The 22619-nt window shown below is 38.5% G+C and overlaps 1 protein-coding gene across 4 annotated transcripts in view; it reads right to left on the reverse strand.

Moving 5' to 3' along the window:
• MALRD1 (MAM and LDL receptor class A domain containing 1) overlaps nucleotides 1–22619 on the reverse strand; it is an 835513-nt gene that overhangs the window by 122961 nt on the left and 689933 nt on the right. For all 4 annotated transcript variants that reach the window (XM_088025530.1, XM_088025529.1, XM_028114131.2 and 1 more), the window contains 2 exons: nucleotides 8716–8841; nucleotides 1106–1172 (listed from right to left, as the gene is read on the reverse strand). In XM_088025530.1, coding sequence (XP_087881656.1) covers nucleotides 1106–1172; nucleotides 8716–8841 — 193 coding nt within the window. The remainder of the gene's footprint in view (nucleotides 1–1105; nucleotides 1173–8715; nucleotides 8842–22619) is intronic.

Below are 22619 nucleotides of genomic sequence, written 5' to 3' on the forward strand. Positions count from 1 at the left end.
AGATTTTTAGAAATTAATACTATGCATCCTGTCTTTCCATCAACTTACAGTTTGTGACAAATTAATTTCCATGGAAACTGGTACAGGGGAAAGTATAATTTTGTTGAGATGTTGTGAAATAAATTATGTAATGAAATAGACAAAACACTTAGAGAAACCCATTAATTTTCTCTTTCAACAATGTTAAAACAGTGTCTAAACATATCTCATCATAAAAATGTTTTGTTGTGTTAATTGATAGAGATTTTTGCTTTTAAAGGGATAAACAACTTTTCCTAAAATACAAGTGTTGACTCAGAAGGATATAAATATTTAAACAAATATCAATCAGTGTTTTCCAGATACTTCTATGTGTTTTGTTATGACTTGAGTATCAACCTACAATCCATTCTCTAATAAGCAAAGCACTACATCCATTGGTCTGCTAGATTAAAAAGTCATAAAAACAAATATGATGGACTATGCATCATTTCCTTTGGAATTTATGAAACTGTTTTGCACAATTCCCTAAAGGGTGAGGGAAAAAATCAAGCAATCTTTGATATGCAATATAAAAAATTCCCCAAAGAAATCACAAGGACTGTTTTTGTTTATTTTTGCTTTAAGTATGCAAATGTATTCCTTATCTGTACCTTAACTTTAGCTACTCATAAACATCCACTGCATAAACTAGAAAAAGGTCTTATTTATGAATTAATGTTATCCTTTGTTGTTAGAAAAGAGAAATATGAAATGTGAAATAAAAAGGGAATAAGGAAATAACAGACACTAAGTTCATCTGAAATAGGATGACACCCACATAAAAAATCTTTTTATAACCTGATACAAATATTAAAAATAAGAACGAATGAGTATTAAAACTATGGCCTGTATAATATAAAATGTTAAGACATAAAATCATGTTAAATAATTGCAATCTTTTTTCTAAAATATACTCGCATCTTCCTTTCTCTTACTCAGACACACAAATGCAAAAAAGGCCATTATCCACTATTTTCGCCTCAATAACCTCGTGTTCATTGGTGTTGTATTGTATCAGCTTCGAGAAAAATAAGTAAGCCAATGGCAATAACTGTTCAAAGAAAAAGTAGACAATGCTCCTTACCGACACACAGGACCATTCTTCTCCACTACACAATTCCCACCATTTCTGCAGTAACCAAATGGGCACTCTAAAAAGAAGCATCACAAAACCCACCGTTAATTGTAAATATTATTAGGAAGGACAAGGACATATTACTGTTAATCACTGCATTAAATCTAGCCACTGAGAGTAAATTGCTTCCTACTTGCTAAAAGCACAAGAATTCTCCTAGGCTACTCCCCTGTGCCCCACAAATTTGTTCAGTGGCCCTTGCTGCCCTTGATGTGTTCCTTCTCTTCACATGCCTGAGTGGTTGACCACAAGAGAAGACTTTTTTTCCTCCCCTGGATTAAGTAAAATCTTCTTATTTAGAACATGTCTGCATGACATATTTGTGATTATACTGAAATTTGTTCTTTAATGCAACATTTATTGTCTTCAGTTCCACACAGTAGTCACTATCATGACAGACAGTGCTTTGCACGGGTGACCTTGTCTTCCTTGGTAAAATGTCACTCATGCACGTGCATGTCCTACCTTTGCATCCATGACAGACATCAGCGTAGCTCAAATCGACCTTCATTGCCCCGGCCCTGCTCTCTTGCTGCTTGTATCACTCCCACCTTCTAGGTTAGCATCAACATTTATTTTCAAAGGTGGTTTGCTTATAGAATAAAGAGAAGCTAGATATTGTCACATAGGTATGACTCTGAAGTGGTTAGTGCCTTTAGCTCTTCAGGGTTCTTTACCGTCTCCTTGGATCCTCACACATCCATCCTGATCTTCTAAGACCTCTTGGTTTCCCTACTCAGTCCCCAAATTGCTTTTCTTGGCTTTTTTTAGACACCTCCTCTCTTGCAGGATATCAATGGTATCTCTTGCAGGATACCATTCCCCCCTGGTTGGGCTGTCTTAACTCCAATACTTGGTGGAAATTTGTAACTCAACACATCTTTTCTGAGCATCTGTTAATGTCTGGCACTAGGCTAGGCACTGGATATATAACAATAAATAATACAGGAAGTTTACAAAATGATTAAAGCTGCAGGCACCAGAGTCAGACTGCCTGAGGAAGAATCTCAACTCAACTTAATTAGCTGTATAATAGAAGATAAGCTAGTTAGTGTCTCTGTGCCTCTGGTTCTTCTCTGTCAAACAGGGTTAAAAATAGTACCTCTCTCACAGAGTTGTTGAGAATGTTAGAAAACACCTAGCTCACAGCACATGCTTAAGAAATACTGATCTAAAAAAGATACAGTTATGGTCTTTGCTCTCATTGATCTTCCAGCTTCATGGAAAATGCAAAACCAAAAAAGTGACTAGGGAATTAAAATGCGATATTAAAAGTAATATAATTTGGAATGGATGTAACAAGGATGATGGGAGTACCAAGAAGAGCACCTAAATCAAATCTGGGGAATAAGGAAAAGTTTTCCAGAAGAAAATCAGGGCATTCATGTGGGCAAGTGTGTGTGTGTGTGTGTGTGTGTGTGTGTGTGTGTGTGTGTGTGTGTGTCTGTAAATAATCATAAAGACTCAGAGGCCCAAGAAGAGAGTGTTTGAGGATCTGAAGGAAGTTCAGCCTGGCTGGACTGATAATGTGAAGAGAGTATGGGAGAAGGTCAGAGACACACAGGGGCCAGATCACATAGGCTTAGTGAGGAGTTTAAACTTTAACCTCGGAGGCCAGAATTTTAAGAAACTAAATGGATATTTCATGCTTTAAAAAGACTATTCTGGATCCAGTATGTAAAGTCAACAGAAGGGCTAAGACTAAAATTCAGGAGCCCAGTTAAGAGCTTTTTGTAATAATCCAGTAAGAAATGGTGGTTGCCTAAATGAAAGAGGTGGGGTAGGAGGTTGAGAATTGTGGGGATTTATAAGGTATTTAAATGTTGGGATTGAAACATCCTGGTGGTTTTTTGGAAGAATCAAGGGTGATGTGCAATTTTCTGGCTGGCCCCTGGCTAGTTGGTGGTTTCATTCACGGAACTGTGGGAAAGGGAGAATTTATAAGGAAAGATGCTGGTGTTTTAAGTGCCTAAGGGGACATCCAAGTAGAAGCATTCCTTGGGCAATATTATTTGCAGGTCTGAAGCCCAGATAAAACACAGGTTAGGGCACGGATTTGAAGCTTTGGGTTTCTCCCTCTGCCTTTCAGCTGTCATCACTTTTCAGGCTTGCCCCTCAAAAATCACTTGAGATCATTTTTTAGGTGTCATGGGGTCACAAATATACAGTCTTTGTCTTTACAGGAGCAGACTAACCTTAGCAGAGAGAGAAACAATTTACTTGGGCAAAGAAACGATGATGATAATGAACAATAGTAGAAAAGTAATAAGGAGAAACAAAAATTTCATGTAGGAAAATATTCCTCGGAGGAAAACTTTGAAGGGCAACTAGAGAAAGTCAGATTGTGGAGCCAGTCACTGAACACTGGGAATGGGGAGGAAGAGACAGTAGGAAAGAGGAAAAATAGGGAAGGAGGGAGGCTGCAGTGTGGAAACACATTTGCAATATACCATGTGTCTGGTGTCCTTTTTGTTCTCAAAGGTGTCCAGTAATATGCTCCCCCAGGGATATAGTTGGCCCCTAAACAACGTGGAGGTTTGGGGCACTGACCCTCGCATGGTTAACAATCCACAGACAACTTTTAACTCCCTCCAAAGTTAACTACCAATCACCTGCTGTTGACTTACTGATAACATAAACAGTCGGTGAACATATCTTTTGTATGTGATGTGTATTATACGCTGTATTTCTGCAATAAAGTAAGCTAGAGAGAAAAAAAATGCTCTTCGGAAAATCATAAGGGAGAGAAGCTGCATTTCCAGTACCGTCCCGTTAAAACTCTGCATGTAAGTGGGGCCACACAGCTCGAACCTGCGCTGCTTAAGGGTCAACTGCAGTTTCCATATCTCCCCTTCCCTATGTAATTACAACCCGGGAGTGTGGTACTAAAGATGGGGGTGCAGCTACACCCCTCAGGCTTCCGGGCATGCTTGGCTGAACAGAACAGATGTCAAATTTTCTTCCTAAACAAGAAATTATCTGGTTTGACGAAAAATAGTCCACCAACATGATAAAGCATAAATAGCTACAAACCTTTAGATAAACCATTTTATGGTTATGTTTGGTCTTAAGTACAATTTTAGTCTTCCTCACACAAGGGCTTTGTTTTTATAAGAAAAACTGTAAAGTGTCTGATACTGCAGAACATCAAAATACACACAGCTGCACATTTTTTTTTTCCTGGGGACATTAATATTTACCTTGATGGCTGAGAGTAAAACATAGGCTTGCTCTACATCAAAATAATGCTATGGAAATTTAAATATGCATTTTATTACACTGGATAATGGAGCACAGTGGAAAGGAAGCACTGGCCAGAGCAAGGAGTAAAACATGGTGTTTTGGAGGAGAGACGCTTTGTAGATTACCTCCACAACGAGTTCTTTTCAGTTTCTGCTTAAACCCAGGTTCTTTAACCATAAGATGGAAAGACCCAGTACAATATATTTTCACCTTTACTTTACTCAAAACAATTTAAAGCATGGAATAGCTGAAATGGGGAGGGAGATGTCTATGACTAGTTAGCAATGAAGAGATTAAATACTTCCAGGAGATGGACATCTGGGTGGCTCAGTCGGTTAAGCATCTGCCTTCAGCTCAGGTCATGATCCTGGAGTCCTGGGATGGAGTCCCGCATCGGGCTCCCTGCTCGGTGGGGAGTCTGCTGCTCCCTCTGACCCTCCTCCATCTCATGCTCTCTCTCTCTCTCTCTCTCAAATAAATAAATAAAATATTAAAAAAATACTTTCCAGAGATAAGTAGATAGTTCTCAAATGGCAAGTCAGGACCTATGGGGTGGATATTAGAATTGGCATGAGTTCCCAGGCTCCTTAGCCACATCAGTGCCTCACTGCCTTGTATCCTCTTGCATTGGTTATTATGACCATGTATCTGGAGGTCAGTATTACGTAGCAATAGCATTCTATGAAGAGTTCAAGTTCAGGTCCACTCTGGTGCATCACTCTGGAAAAGCAGGAACACATATAAACTGGATGCCTACCTGTGTGAGTGTGTGTGAGTGAGAGTGAGTGTGTGTGTGTGTGTGTGTGTGTGTGTGTGTGTGTGTATGTGTGTGTGTGTGTGTGTGCGCGCGCGCGCGCGGTCTCTTTCAAAGCCTCTGGAGGCCTGGGAAGGGACAGCTACCGCATGGTGGACTGCTGAGAAGTCTGACAGTCACACAAGTCCTGGTTTTCCCTCATTGACACCTGGCTCAGTTAATGCGTCGTCTAACTTTGGGCTAAGTACTTTAAGTATAAGCTTTCTCGTGTTTAAAGTAAGAATTATGTCTATCACCTTGCCTTCTAGGGCTGCTGAGAGGATAAAATGAAATGTATTTGTAATATTTCTATACTAGTGAGTGGTATGCATAATGTTATTAAGTAATTGTTTTCAGCCAGCTCCCTATATTTGGGAATTCTTTAAATTGCCCATGAAACCTAATTTCTATTACCACTGCTCTCTCCAGCTTTTCCTTTCCTTTCCTTTTCCCCTCTACCATTATGAGCACCATTACCACTATCATTTACTGAAGACCTGCTCTGTATCAAGACTGTCCTAAGAGTTTTACTGGCATTACCTCATTTAATCCTCATAACATTATGTGGGATACCCATATAGATCATTTTTCACAGAGGATGAAACTGGTTAATAATATAATTTACTCAAGCTCATAGCAAGGGAGCAGCAGATATTGAACCAAATTCCAGTCCTCTAACTCCAAAGCCTGTCAGTCTAAAAATGTCAAATGATCAGCTATTCAGGTTAGAATTTCTATATAACCCCTTGCTGTTCCTGAGATTATGATCATGAACTTCTCTGAATGGTGCAGTATTTATGCACTGGCACGGATTAAATATACACATATAATAACTTGCCTGTAGTTTCAGGAGCTGTATGGATCTAAGAGTCTTCCAGAAAACCAAATTGTTTGGTGCAGTAAACCAAATACCCAGTGGGCACACACTGTTCTCTTTATCGTGAAATCCCAGCACAGGGACTGCAGGGAAGATTAACCTATGGCTTAGAAATTTGGCATAGCTCTATAGTGCTTTGGTTTGGTGTATGCTTCAAGTAAAAAATGTTCTTGTTGAAAAAAATAATAATAACTTTAACTGAAGGTATTCATTTAAAATAGAGCAAAAGGGAGATGGAGAGGGATGGATGAAATAGGTGAAGGGGATGAAGAGCATACTTATCAAGGTGAGCACGGAGTAATGCATAGCAGTGCTGAATCACCATATTGTACACCCGAAACTACTGTAACACTGTATGTCGAGTCTACTGGAATTAAAATTAAAAACACTTAATAAAAAAAAATAAAACCTTCTGAAACATTATTAGGCATTACCAGTTTTATTATTAAATAATATATTAAATTGTATTCATAATATTCCATCCTACTTTTTTTCAAAGATTTTATTTATTTGTTTGAGAGAGAGAATGAGCATGAGTGGTGGGGAAAGGGAGGGGCAGAGGGAGAGGAAGAAGCAGACTCCCCGCTGAGCAGGGAGCCTGACGTGGGGCTTGATCCCAGGACCCCAGGATCATGACCTGAGCCGAAGTCTGACTGAGCCACCCAGGCACCCCTACAACTTTATATTTTTAATGCCTTTCCTCATTCTCCTTCAAAGGATGGTTATCATAATTACGGTATCACCTTAACATAACTTTCATTAACCTCTACTACTACATATAACTGGAAAAAGACTCTCAGTTTAAATGAAGCCAGACACATTCTGTTCAATAATTTTCTGTTGCATAAGCAACCAAAACCTGAAAATAATATGCCTTTCTAACATAACTTGGGAACACACAGGCCTCATTGAAATATACTTAACCTGCAACACTTACACAGGGCCTGAGGTCAATGTTCCCATTAATGACTTAAACCTCAGATGAGGGAAGACCAGATGCTCACCACCTGCTGTGTGACCAGAGACATTACTGGATGCTGTCAGGATTGGGCCCATAAAGTCTATGAAATGCCATTCGTAAAGGGATATGATGTTTGGAAAGATAGAGGAAGGTGTCATGGGCACTGATACCTCTTAGTGTGGATTAAGCCGAGATGGCATTCTTAAACACAGAAGCATCGACTTCATCGTATTTGTTTGACAAACTAAACAGCAAGAAAATATAAATAGAGAACAAAAACTATAATGTGGATTTTATTTCTGAAAACTGTTTCACTAGTTCTTTATATTACTGTAGCCCAGTAGCTGGGGTAGTATGATGTATATTTTGTAAATAAACTGTGAATGAATTGGTGAATGACTAAACTAGATGGGGCAAACAGAATGTGCTCTCTATTATTACCTCCAGGGTGTCAGTCACTCAGGATGAATGGCCAGTCTTCTGTTTTTCTGACCATATTTTTAAAGGTAAAATATGTAAAATCAGACAATAAACCATACCATGTTATGATATATTTGTTCTCATAGAGGACTATCCTGAACAAAATCTCACCTTTATGCAAATAAATTTGGTTACTGGATATCAGTGCTTTGTCTTAATAGTTTCAAAGAATGAAACTATCTCGTTAATATCTTTCTTATTCTGAAAAGAAAGTGAAACCATTTCCTTTCGGGTATCAATCTGATGTATAGGCATGCCTGGTACAGAAATAATGCATCTTTGCATATTTTATGGGACCAGATTTGCTCGCTTCTTGATTTCCTTTTGTACTCATATAATTCAGGACTCTGTGAGTATTCATTTCGGCAGCATAAAAAATAGGACTTTTTTGCACTGTGATTTGATTATAATTATCATGCTTTTGTCACTTATCTCATAAGAGTCTGCTCTCTTGAAAGATACAAAGAATATATTCTCATCTGGTTTTGATATTAAATATCTCCAATTAATTTAGAAAATATGATTGAATATAACTTTTATTACCAATTTATATTATCATTTAGTTGTGAGAGATTTATATTGCCCCTACCTATTATTTCATATATCTCCTGCATGAAATATAAGTTCAATTACCCAGAAGAGATGTTAACAATGGGCTATAATAAATTAGAGAATTTTAAAGCAGTTTTGATAAAAGCATAATCACAAACATACATTATCAGCTCTGATAAATATTCCAGGGTCAGGAGAGAAAATGTTTAAAAGTCAGTCTAAAGCTTAATAAATTGACTTTCAAACATGACTAGATCATGCAAATAGGGAAGTCTTATAAAGAAGTGGGGAAAATTATAATTAAAAATTAATAACATGTTAGATTATTTCCTTATTTTAGAAACCCAGCAATTTGCATCAAAGAGATTATCAAATACTAATAACTTTAAGTTATAGTAACTTAAAATTAAGTGTTTGATTTTTCTTTATTTGGGGACATCATTTATATAGAATAAGCATTGCATTCATTATATTTTATATTTATGTTTTTTAATATGGGTAGCAATGTTAATATTCTTCCTGACCCAAACCAATAATAGAAATTCAATTATTCCATACATGGCAATTATTTAAAGGTTCATGATATTTTTATCATCTACAGGTTTAAGTTACTGGCTTATATTGTAAAGAATATTTTAATGGAAATAGAATACCTGAGCAGCTGGACTCATCAAGCTGGAAATCCATGCAGTTGGCCAAACCATCACAGCGCTCATGAACTGGGATACAGCTATTAGAAGAAGTGCACTTCAATGCACCATCAGAACAGCTCCCATTGGCTGGGGGGGGGGGGCGGAAATCATCATTTTTTAAATGAATTTCTTCTAATGAAATAAGACAAAGATTGTCTAATAATAATAAGATTGTATCATTCCTCATCTTTCTAGTCCTACGTTTATTTTTTTTAAGATTTTATTTATTTATTTGACAGAGAGACATAGCGAGAGAGGGAACACAAGCAGGGGGAGTGGCAGAGGGAGAAGCAGGCTTCCCGCGGAGCAGGGAGCCGGACGTGGGGCTCGATCCCAGGACCCTGGGATCATGACCTGAGCCGAAGGCAGATGCTTAATGACTGAGCCACCCAGGTGCCCCCTAGTCCTACATTTAAATTATATATTATTGTTTTTTGATTCTTCAAAAAGAAGTTTGTTGATAGAATCATTTCCCACCTGTGCACTATGTACTGTTAGACAGGTGTGTATGTCTACAACACACTCTGTATACTATGTAGTCCGAATTAATTTTAGACTAGAATAAACTTTCATTTCAAGGTCAAGCTCCCTGTGCTTCTGTTGTTCCCTTAATGTCTCTGCCATTATATGCAACTGAAATGGCCATTACTTGAATGTTCATCAATTTCTACATGGCTGTTCAGTCCCGGGTGGTCACCAGGTACATGATGTAGGTCAGTGCTGCTCAATGTACTATGACTCTGTGCCTTACTAGCATGGTGCATTTTACTAATTCCACAGTCTCTTGTCGGCCTGACTTCAAGAGACGAGCGTAAGTCTTGCTTGTAAGATGAGCTGTTTCAGAAAAATGACTTTACTGATGCTAACCAAGGGTACCGACATTTCCATAGCAATCTAGTCGTGCCAAGTACTTGACCTCCCCCAGATGCTACTCTTAGTCCTGAAATTATTTTTGTCTTCCTCCCTCTCGTTTTCTTGTCTCATTAGGACTATAATTTCCTGTAAAGCAGTAATAATATTTAGGCTCTTTTTACAAGTTAGAGCCGAACCAGAAGCCTTCATTCCAGGTTGCCATGAGGCGTCTCCCATCTCCTATGTGCTTGAGAAGCTAGAAACCAGCAGGCTTAGGTTTCAGGCCTGGTCTCTTCTCTGGTTCTACTCCAGTCTTGTCCCACGCTGCTATTTGTCATGTTTCTAAGCCTTTTTATGTGATAGCTCTTCCATCTAGCATTGTTACGTTTGGAATAGAGGGAATATCGAAGCATGGACCCATTGCACCCTCTTGTCAGGGATTCTGGATAGATTTCAAAAGCATGAAATAATAATGATATTATTTGAGTCCTAGGGTTCTGCAGAGGTAAGCAAAGGGCAGCAGTGAACAGTCAGGGCTTTGTGGTGCTTAACCCAAGTTCAACAAGAATGGTTCTGCTTTTCTCTGACTTACCTAATGGTGTTGAGTACAATACCTTATTTGAATATTTTAATCCAAGCCTGCTGCTAGAAGTTTTCAAAAAAGGATTGACCTGGGAAGTTGCTTCTAGAATAAGGGCAAGTTCAAACTTCTCAAGCTAAAGTGATATTTTAGAAGACTCAGGAATAAATATCCCCATGGATGGGTCTTACACAAATTTTGTCAGTATTATCATGATTTTTTTTCTTTAAGTATATTTAGGGGCAGGAGTTCTTTGAGTTAGTATAGGTTATTGACACAGTTTGTCAGCTTTCTATCAAAATTAATTTTCAAGTGGACATAAAATGTTTTTAAGAGTGTGTCTTTCCATTGATTAAAAATGCTAGCTCTGAAAATTAAAGCAATGCTTTTCATTGAATAATCCCGCAGTGCTAGAATATTACTCAGCCATCAGAAAGGATGAATACCCAACTTTTATATCAACATGGATGGGACTGGAGGAGATTATGCTCAGTGAAATAAGTCAAGCAGAGAAAATCAATTATCATACGGTTTCACTTATTTGTGGAACATAAGGAATAGCAGGGAGGACATTAGGAGAAGGAAGGGAAAAATGAAGGGGGGGAAATTGGAGGGGGAGGTGAACCATGAGAGATGATGGACTCTGAGAATCAAACAGGGTTCTGGGGGGGGGGGGGATGGGTTAGCCCGGTGATGGGTATTAAAGAGGGCACGTACTGCATGGAGCACTGGGTGTTGTATGCAAACAATGAATCATGGGACACTACATCAAAAACTAGTGATGTAATGTATGGTGACTAATATAACATATTAAAATAAAATAAAGAAAAAGAACTTCAGTTCCCACCAGTAAATATTATGGAGCTGCAGCTACGTGTAAGACTCTATGCTTAGCACTTCAACTGGAGAGCGCAGGGGAACACTTCAGAAAGAGTGACCAGAAAAAAAAAAAAAAAAAGAGTGACCAGAACATATACAGCAATTAAAGCAAAATGACAATATGAAAGCAGTTAACAGTTCAAAATAATAATAAAAAGAAATGCCATAAGGCCAGACTTAATTGGTAAAGCATCAGTACAGAAAAGTATTATAAAAATAAGAGGTTCCTTTAGTGCATGAAAGTTTGTAAAGACTGAAAGAGTAGAATCTTGAGATGTTTTGAATTTTCATGTTTCTAGTAAGCTATTTAGCAGGGTGGGAACAAAATCTATAAATGGGGAATCAATAATTTGGACATTAGAACAGAGTAAAGTAGTTTGCCTTTCACTGGGGAGTTTGTGTAAGGAGGTAGTGCAGAAAAACTTAAAAACCATGGCCGAAACCAGACTGGAGAAATGGCTAAGGTTCCAGAAGAAATGATCTTTAAGCTTTTGCAAAAGGTTAAATAATTTTAAGATCTACATTGACAGGATAAATGATATTACAAACCAAGTAAACTAGGAAATAGAATAAACTTCCAACTCTTATAGATGAAGAGGTGTTTGTAAAAAATGAATATATGCACATATACATGCATCTATATATTCATGTACATATACATGTGTGTGTATTTGTGTATATACACACGTTTATCATTGTTTTGCATTGCAAGGGGCTGAGAGAGCATATAATATTTTTAAGGTTTTTAAAAAAAATTTTTTAAGATTTATTTATTTGAGAGAGAGAGAACACAAGTGGGAGGGGCAGAGAAAGAGACATAATCTCAGGCTGACTCCGTGCTGAGCACAGAGCCCAATATTGGGGCTTGATCTCACGACCCTGAGATCACAACCTGAGCTGAAACCAAGTGTTGGACCCTTAACCGATTGAGCCACCCAGGTGCCCCAAGTTTTAAGGTTTTAAATAATATAGTATGTTGAAATTTGTATACAAAGCTGATAGATAATACTCATCTACTGTAGAAACATTATTTCAAACACTTCTACTCTTGAAAATACTAATCCATCCATATTCCTTCACCCAATTTCCAGTGTGACTGATAGCTTATTTTAAGTTGACTATACCACGAAGAGCTCTAACTTGTAAGTGGTATAAATCCCCAGCTTTGGCCCAAATAGTATTGGAACACATAAAAAATATGTATCAAAATAAATGGTCTCAACTTATAAAAAGCCTTACTTTTCCCTTTTTGAGAAAGTTTACAATTAAGAGTTAAAAGTTAGACATTTTATGAAATTTAAAACTAAAATCTTAGTTTCTATGGCATTTAAAATAGTATAACATTAAAGTTAATAAATATTTATCAATTTCCTTCTGAAAGTAGGTGGCAAATAAATTATGAATAGCAAGTAGTATTTATTGAAACCCATACAGCAAAGGGCATTGTACTGAATATAGGAAAATTAACCAAACCATTACTTTCTTTTTCCCCTTCATCATTACTACATATACGACAAAGAAAAATTCCAAAAGTCCTCCAAATAATCTATATATAAAATTTATAGGAAACTCAGATTTCAAAATTTGCCTGGACAATATCTACTTTCACCATATTCAAACATTATGGTTTAATGTCTATAAAAACACTTATTTCAATCTGTCATCCTAGAGGTATGGCCAAGTAACACAGAACATTCTGTAGCTTTTACCTCATTCACTCAGGTACTGACGATACATTAAACAAGCAATTCCTGAAGGGTTCATTGGCATTACTTTCCTAAAACAAAATTCCTTTATAAATTATTGTTGCTGCATACAAAATACACACAGAAGTAAAGTACATGTATCTAGGGATGTGTATCCATTTACTATTAAGATGAAAACTAATGCATGCAGTCCAGCCTTTCTAAGAGCAGAGTGACCATGGTCTCTTCTACCCTTAGAATGAAGGCTATCAGCCTTTCAAGCCATGCCCATACCTAGCACGGAGCAGGATGGATATTTACTCCTCTATCCTTAAACTAAAACCAACTACTACTCTTGCTGAAATATCTTAGCAGTTTAAATGATTTTTATAAAACTACAAAAACGATTTAAGGGGGAAAGAAGAATAATTTTTATGTGCATTATACAATTAACCATATTCACCCAATTCTTCAGTATCCCTGGGAAAAAGACAGTCACCATGATTTTAATGTTGAATAAGCTGAGGAACATTTTTGTAAGAAGCTGTCAAATGCAGAGGGATGATCTTTATACTATCATTGAGAAGCACCATAGGATGCCGGGATCACAGCTAACATACTGAAAGGCTAATAATAAAAATATTGATGATAAAGGCGGATCCACAAATCCGAGCAGCATGGCCCATGCTAAATCTTCCAAATGGCAATCAACTTCATAAGACACATTGACTACTATTGGAATATAAAGTTAGAAAGTGGGTAGAGGGCGCCTGGGTGGCTCAGTTGGTTGAGAGGCTGCCTCTGGCTCAGGTCATGATCTCAGGGTCCTGGGATGGAGCCCTGCATTGGGCTCCCTGCTCCGTGGGAAGCCTGCTTCTCCCTCGGCAGCTCCCCCTGCTTGTGCTCTCCCTATCTCTCTGTGTCAAAAAAAAAAAAAAGGAAGTGGGTAGACTATCCACTTCCCTATCTTTTTTTGCCCAACAGTACATTTTTTATTATGTTAATCACCATACAGTACATCATTAGTTTTTGATGTAGTGTTCCATGATTCATTGTTTGCGTATAACACCCAGTGCTCCACGCAGAACGTGCCCTCCTTAATACCCATCACCCGGCTAACCCACGCCCCACACCCCTTCCCTCTAGAACCCTCAGTTTGTTTTTCAGAGTCCATCGTCTCTCATGGTTCGTCTCCCCCTCCGATTCCCCCCCCTTCATTCTTCCCCTCCTGCTATCGTCTTCTTCTTTTTTTTTTTTTAACATATAATGTATTATTTGTTTCAGAGGTACGGGTCTGTGATTCAACAGTCTTGCACATCCCACCCTGAACATACCCGATCTCGTCCACTTCCCTATCTTTTCCACAGTCACATCCATCACTGATGGATAGCTTCCACGGGCCTCTCCTGAAACTTTCTGCATCTTCTCTCTCTGCTCAGGATCCAGGAAGCTGAACTATAAAGGACACATCCACATGCTTCTTTGTCCTCTAGCTTCTCCTTGGGCTTGGCTGACATGTAGAACCAGCAAGAGGGGACGTGGATGGAAGAGGCTGTGAGATCACCCTGGGCAGCTATTCCCCCACCTTGTATCAAGCGGCTCTCTTTGACTCCAGGTTAAGACAAATCTTCCCCCCTCTCACATCCTTTGGTCTATGGGGGATAACAGCTCCTGCTTTTACTATCTGTTGTGGTTTCTTTCTGCATACTATTTCCCTATAAATAACCCCTTTATTAAGACAATCTCAAATTTTACAATATCAATGTGCCATCTGTGTCTTGCCCGGATATTGACTGATACAACATCTGATGAACTGAGGGAATATCAGTAAGAGGAATGCTCCTAGTTTCATGCTATTTTCCCTTATAATTAAGCCATACTGATTTTTTTTCTCCTTTTTTCTTTTTCTTTTTAAGGGAAGGGGGATTTTTTTGTAAAGATGTACCACTTCAGTTTATTAAAAAAACATGTTTCCAGCGGAAAGACAATATTAAATATAAATTATGTTGAGATGCTGAACTCATCCCAGGTTTACATAAATTCTGATCACTAGAACATTTATTTTCACAAGAATAAAAGGCCTTAAATACCATTTGCTATTGATTTCCCTGCTTAAATTGTAACCACTTCAGAATCCTTATTCCTACAACATTTAAACATGTGTGAAGCTCTCAAAACCAACCAACTTAAAAACAAAACAAAACAAAACAAAACAAAAAACCTCTTATTTCGTCCTACATCACATTCCAAGTGTCAACTTCTTGGAAGAGTGGTCTACAGTTGATTTCTCTCTTTGCCTACTTTCTCTATAAAAGATTGGCTTCAGAATTCTGCCCTTCCTGTCCATAGCAAGTGGCCTTTCCAAGATAACCAGGAATTCTGTTGTGCTTTTCCCAATCCACAGTTTTTAGGCCTGATCTTACATGATCTCTCAAAAACATTCCAACCTTTGAATGCTCTCTGTACTTAAGGCTTTCTACATTTCATTGATGGTTATCACTCTCTCTTCGCTCTCCTCTTGTGCCTGTGACCACATCTCAGTGTCTTTCAGTGTTTATTTCTTTCTTAACTGTCCTCCAGCTTTTGTCTTCCCCTCTGTATTATGTCCTCCACACCCACCGCTTCATGCATGGATGCTGAAGGCCACGGGATTTATATAAATTGCTTTATCTCTGTCCTGAGCACCACATATCCATTCTGAATACATTCTGAGTATTTCCATGTGGATGTGCCATAAATACCACAATCACAACACGTTTAAAAATGAAGCCACAATCTTCCCCTAAGAGGTGCTTCTCTTCCCATTTGCCCCAGATCAGGAAATGGCACATTTGCTGTCCTGTTGCCCAAATCAGAACCTTGGAAACTATTCTTGATTACTTTCTCTTCCTCTTCACCTGAACGTCTCTGAAATCTAATCAAAATCTTTCCTTCACACTGTTCCCCAATTGATTCCTTTCTACTTGAGTGTGACATCTCCTAGCCAGCCCCTCCCTCACTCCAATGCAATCCATGGACTACCTGAACAGTGGGTGATGGTGGCAATGATGGGTGAGGAATGACTCTTCAAGATCTAGTCCCTGCTTATCTCTCCAGACTTACTTCTACATCTCTCACCACAAACTCTACTCCAGTTATACAAAATTTGCTTCAGGCAAACGACTTATTCTCTATTTCCAGACCATCCTTTACTGGAATCAAGCATCTCTACTTCACTTGCCTAAGGACTATGGTCTTTCCAAATTGGCAATCCCTTTTCTTATTAAAATTTACAGATTCCCTAGCACCACAATTAGGAAGTACCCTATGTATTCAATAACTCTGTGTTTATCTCTGTCACAGAACTTACCACATTTTATTCTTAACTATCACTTTCAGTAATATATAATGTATCCACAACCTGAGTTGGCCTAATACCATATCTATCTGCCAACAAGGCCCAATACAATATGTGGCATAAATTACACTCTTAATGAGAGTTTGTGAATGAAGAAATGATTGTGAATTTTAAAAAGTCTCCATTCTAAATCAATAGGTAAGCCCAGAAAAAAACAAACTAGTATGCCTTTAATCATTTGGTAAACTGTCATCATTAGGCGCTTTTATTCTGTAAATTTGCCCTAGCATTTTTTCCCTAGTTTATTTTCATACAATTTTCCTTACAGACTCACAACATAATTAAATATTTCAGAGATGGATCGAAGCAATACTCTCATGATACCAGTCTATTCCTAGCATGGGCTTATTTCCCTTTAGGAGCAGAACTTCAAATGTGACTCCCTCATCAAACACCAAGTTTCCAGAGGGTGTCTCAAAGTATAAGGATACTGTACTTTCCTAAGCTTCTATTTAAATAGCATTCCTATTTGAAATCAAATATCATATGACTCTATTGAACTTAATAAGATTTCTATCAACCAAATTACATTAGAACCCTGATGGGAATAGGGATAAATTACTTGGCAGGCTTTCTCTTCTTCATTCACTTCCATTTATTTACCTTCCTCTAAGAAAATATTGTAAGACTTGACAAGCTGGCTTTATTACAGAAAGAATATACGTGGAGGAAATCACAGGGAAATGGAAAACCAATCTCTAAGCCTAAACTAGGAAAAGAAGTTCACTTATTTACAACTGAAACCTTTAAACAGCCAAACGCTGTCTCCTCTTTCTTGCATTCATCTGTACTCCTTTTCTGATTGTTATAATTCCTGATGCCCACTCTAGACAAGACACTGAAATCGCCTTATATTTCTTTCAGTGTCCCCTCAGACAGTTACGTTCCAAGCTGTTTTTTACTACTTAAAAAAAAAAAAGTGGTCACTAACATGTGGTTTGTGTAGCTCCATTACTGCAACCTATGTCAAAACATATAATACAGCATAATATAACACCAAGCAAACAAATAATTAAAGGAGATGGTAGTGGTGCTTTGACTCACCATGCTTTTATGCTCACCTTAATGATTTATGTAACTGCTTCTTAACCAATGCTCTCCCTTCCTTATATGAATAGGCTAGTTATAATAAAAGTAGAAGGTGCTGAATGCAGGGCTGAGGATTTTCCATATATTCTCTCAAATCCTCACAGCCCTAAAAGGTAATATTACATGGATGATAAGACTGATTCTAATAACTTTCCCAAACCTGCATATGTAGTAAGTGATAAGGATGATATTAAAACCCATGTCCTTAGGATTTACTATTCCATGACCTCTTAATGACATGATAGCTACCCAGGTAGTGGTCCAGGTCCAACTTCTACCTACATATATTCATTAAGATGAATATTTGCCGATAGCCCTTTGCTTGAGCCATCTTCATAAATACTTGCATTGGGAAGAAATTATAACTACATGTCCTCAATCCATTTCCACAAACCTTTGTTAAAATGGTAAAAAGTCCCATTTACAATTGCATCAAAAAATACCTAAAAATAAATTGAACCAAGGAGGTGAAAGATCTGTATGCTGAAAACGGTAAGATGCTGATGAAAGAAATTGAAAACAACACAAATAAGTGGAAAGATATATCATGTCCATGGATTAGAAGAATTAATATTGCTAAAAGGTCCAAAATATTCAAAGCAATCTACAGAGTCAGTACAATCCCCATCAAAATATCAATAGTATTTTTCACAGGACTAGAACAAATAATCCTAAAATTTGTATGGAACCACAAAAGACTCCAAATAGCCAAAGCAATCTTGAGAAAGAAGAACAAAGATGGAGGCACCACAATCCCAGATTTCAAACTAAGCTACAAATCTATAATAATCAAGATAGTATGGTACCAGCAGAAAATCAGACACACAGATCAATGGAATAGAATAGAGCTCAGAGGTAAGCCCATGCATCTAAGGCAATTAATCTATGACAAGGGAGACAAGAGTACACACCAGGGAAAAGACAGTCCCTTCAATAAATGGTGCTGAAAAACTGGACAGCTACATGCAAAGGGATAAATCTGGAGCATTTTCTTACACCACATACAAAAATAAAGTCAAAACGGATTAAGGACCTAAATGTAAGACCTAAAGCCATACAATTAAAAGAAAACATAGGCAGTAAACTTTTGGACATTGGCCTTAGCATATTTTTCTGGATTTGTCTCCCTAGGCAAGGGAAACAAAAGCAAAAACTATCAATTTGGAGTACATGAAACTAAAAAGCTTTTGCACAGAGAAAGAAACTATCAACAAAACTAAAAAAAAAAAACCTACTAAATTGGAAAAGACACTTGCAAATGATGTACTTGATAAGGGCTTAATATCCAAAATACACAACTGAACACACACACACACACACATGCACGCACGCGCACGCACACACACACACCGTAATCTGGTTAAAAATGGGCAGAGGACCTGAAGAGACATTTTTCCAAAGAAGACATCCAGATGGCCAACAGACACATGAAAATTTGCTCAACATCATTCATCATCAAGGAAATACAAATCAAAACTACAAAGAGATACCACCTCACACCTGTAAGAATGGCTAGTGTCAAAGACAGGAAATGACAAGGGTTGTTTAGGATGCAGAGAAAAAGGAACACTTGTGTACTATTGGTGAGAATGTAAAATGGTGCAGCCATGATAAAAACAAAACAAACAACAACAAAAACAAGAAATACTAGAGAGGTTCCTCAAAAATTAAAAACAGAACTACCAGATGATCTAGTAATTCCACATCTGGATATTCATCCAAAGAAAACAAAACACTAATTTGAAAAAAGATATATGCACCCCTATGTTTATTGCAGCCTTATTTACAAGATACAGAAGCAAACCAAGCACCCATTGTGACATGAATGGATAAAGATGTGATACACACACACACACACACACACACAAACACACACACACTGGAATATTATACATCCAAAAAGAGAATAAAATCCTGCCATTTGTGACAATATGAACAGACCTAAAGGGTATTATGCTAAGTGAGATAAGTGAGACAGAGAAGGACACATACCATACGATTTTACTCATATGGGTAATCTAAAAAACATGCAAAAACAGAAATAGAATCATAAACACAGAGAACAAACTGGTGGATGCCAGAAGGTAGAAGGGTTGTGGTTTAGGCAAAGTCAGTCAAGGGGATTAAGAGGTACAAGCTTCCAGTTATAAAATAAATAAGACATGGGGATGAAAAGTACAGCAAAGGAAAAGTAGTCCATAATACTGTAGTAACTTTGCATGGTGACGGATTGTAATAGCAACAATAAAAAAAGATAATTACAAAGGAGCATCCCCACACGAATGGCCCAAATGTAAATAAAAAAGGAAATCAGGTAAGTTTAACAGAGATTAGTGTGACTACAAACAGAATGTTTCCAGAAATGCTAAGCAAACACAGCAAAGGAAACAGTCAACAAAACTAAAAGACAACCAACAGAATGGGAGAAGATATTTGCAAATTACATATCAGATAAAGGGCTAGTATCCAAAATCTATAAAGAACTAATCAAACTCAACACCCAAAGGGCAAATAATCCAATCAAGAAATGGGCAGAGGACACAGACATTTCTCCAAAGAAGACATCCAAATGGCCAACAGACACATGAAAAAGTGCTCAACATTGCTCGGCATCAGGGAAATCCAAATCAAAACCTCAATGAGATACCACCTCACACCAGTCAGAATCGCTAAAATTAACAAGTCAGGAAACAACAGATGTTGGCGGGGATGTGGAGAAGGGGAACCCTCCTCTACTCTTGGTGGGAATGCAAGCTGGTGCAGCCACTCTGGAAAAGAGTATGGAGGTTACTCAAAAAGTTGAAAACAGAGCTACCCTATGACCCAGGAATTGCACTACTGAGTATTTATCCCAAAGATACAAATGTAGTGATCCGAAGGGGTGCCTGCACCCCGATGTTTATAGCAGCAATGTCCACAATAGCCAAACTATGCAAAGAGCCCAGATGTCCACTGAGAAATGAATGGATAAAGAAGATGTGGCATATAAATATATAAATTATATATATATATATATATATATATGAATGATGGAATGTTACACAACCATCAGAAAATGAAATCTTGCCATTTACAATGATGTGACTCTAACTAGACAGTATTATGCTAAAAGAAATAAATCAATCAGAGAAAGACAATTATCACCTCAGTGATACGCAGAATTTAGAAACAAGGCAGAGGATCATAGGAGAAGAGAGGAAAAAATGAAACAAGACGAAACTGGAGAGGGAGACAAACCATAATAGACTCTTAAGAAACAAACTGAAGGGAGGAGGAGCAAGATGGCAGAGGAGTAGGAGACCTGGGTTTCGTCTGGTCTCAGGAATTCAACTGGATAGGGATCAAACCATTCTGAACACCTACGAACTCAACAGGAGATCGAAGAAGAGAGTAGCAACAACTCTCTGAACAGAAAAGCGACCACTTTCTGGAGGGTAGGACGTGCAGAGAAGTGAATCCGAGGTGATAGTCAGGAGGAGAGATGGCCGGGGAGGGGGCCTCCGTTGGCCGCTTCTGGCAAGTGCTAGAGCCGTGGAGCACAAAATCGGAACTGTTAGAAGTCGGCTCCGCTGAGGGACGTCGCTCCAGTGGCTAAGCGGGGGGTGGAACCCTCGTGGGACAGTGTGGTCTCAGGACCCTCGGGGTCACAGGAAGACCGGGGGTGCCTGAGTGTGGCAGAGCTCCCAGGTATCGGAACGGGGAAGCCAGCTGCAGAGACGGAGCCGAGGCACGGGCTCTCAGCTCGGGGTTGCCATAAACTGTGATCCGCGGCTCAGTTGGGCCACTGCTCCTCCAGGAGGGACCCAACAAGCAGCAGAGCCGGGGAGACTCCCCTTCCTCCCCCGGGGAGGAGCGGCGCGGGAGCACACCGCAGGGATCTGCTGGGTTTGGAGACTCCACACAGGGTCGGGTGCCAGAGATACAAACACTCTGTCACAGGCCGGGTGAGCACGGGGTGCGGCCGGAGACCGGGGACACGGGAGTGACTGCTTTTCTCTTGGGCCGCACTGAGGAGCGGGGCCCCGAGTTCTTGGCTCCTCCCGGGTGGAGATTGGGAGGCCACCATTTTCACTCTCCTCCTCCAAGGCTGTAGGGAAAGCTTGCAGGGAACAAAAGGTCCCGAGAGCAAACCCGAGCCGATTGCTTAGCCCGGACCAGGCAAGGGCGGGGCAATTCCGCCTCCGGCAAAGACATCTGGGAACCATGGCAACAGGTCCCTCCCCCAGATCAGCAAGAACAGCCAGCCAAGACCAAGTTTACTGATAAATGAGAATGGCAGAACGCCAGCATTAGGGGAATACTGCACAGAGAATTCACGGCTTTTTTTCCCGATTCTTTAGTCTTTCAAAATTAATTTTTTTAATTTCTTTTTTTTTAATTTTTCTTTTTTCTTTTTTCAACCAACATCTTATCAATCCCTTTCCGAAAAATCTTTTTTATTTTTCATTTTTAGCGTCATATTCTATCCCTTCATTGTATTTAACCTTATTTTTGGTATACACATAAGTTGTTCTCTCTTTAAAATTTTGGGATACAGTTTCTTCGAACAGACCAAAATATACCCTAATTCTCCAGTATATGGCTTTGTTCTAGTCTCCTGCCTGATTACATCTCTCCCTTTTTTATTTTTTAATTTCTCTTCTTTTTTCAGCCAACTTCTTATCAATTCCTATTATGAAATCTTTTGTAATATTCATCTTTACATATTCCAACCTTTCAACATATTTACCTTTATTTTTGTACATATATAAGTTTTTCGTTCTTTAAAATTTTGGGAGGCAGCCCAAAATCTAGTGTATGGCACTGATCTATTCAGTCTGATCATATCGGATCATATCCTTTTTTTCTTTTTCTTTCTTTTTTTTTTCCTTCCCTTTCTCATCCCCCAGTTTTGGTTCTCTTCTGATTCGTTTAGTGTAAATTTTTATGGGGTCGTTGTTACCCTGTTAGCATTTTGTTCTCTCATTCATCTATTCTCCTCCAGACAAAATGACAAGACATAAAAACTGACCTCAAAAAAAAAAACAAAAAAACAAGAGGGAGTACCGACTGCCAGGGACCTAATCAATACAGACATTAGTACGATGTCAGACCTAGAGTTCAGAATGACGATTACAAAGATACTAGCTGGGCTTGAAAAAAGCATGGAAGTTATTAGAGAAACTCTTTTTGGAGAAATAAAAAAACTAAAATCTAACCAAGTCGAAATCAAAAAGGCTATTGATGAAATGCAATCAAAAATGGAGGCTCTAACTGCTAGGATAAATAAGGCAGAAGAGAGAATTAGTGATACAGAAGACCAAATGATGGAAAATAAAGAGGCTGAGAAAAAGAGAGAGAAACAACTACTGGATCAAGAGGTCAGAATTCGAGAGATAAGTGA

Source organism: Eumetopias jubatus, unplaced genomic scaffold (assembly GCF_037043125.1).
Source record: "Eumetopias jubatus isolate StellerSeaLion01/CBP00866 unplaced genomic scaffold, mEumJub1_p1.0 scaffold_8, whole genome shotgun sequence".
In the NCBI taxonomy this organism is placed as follows: Eukaryota; Metazoa; Chordata; class Mammalia; order Carnivora; family Otariidae; genus Eumetopias; species Eumetopias jubatus.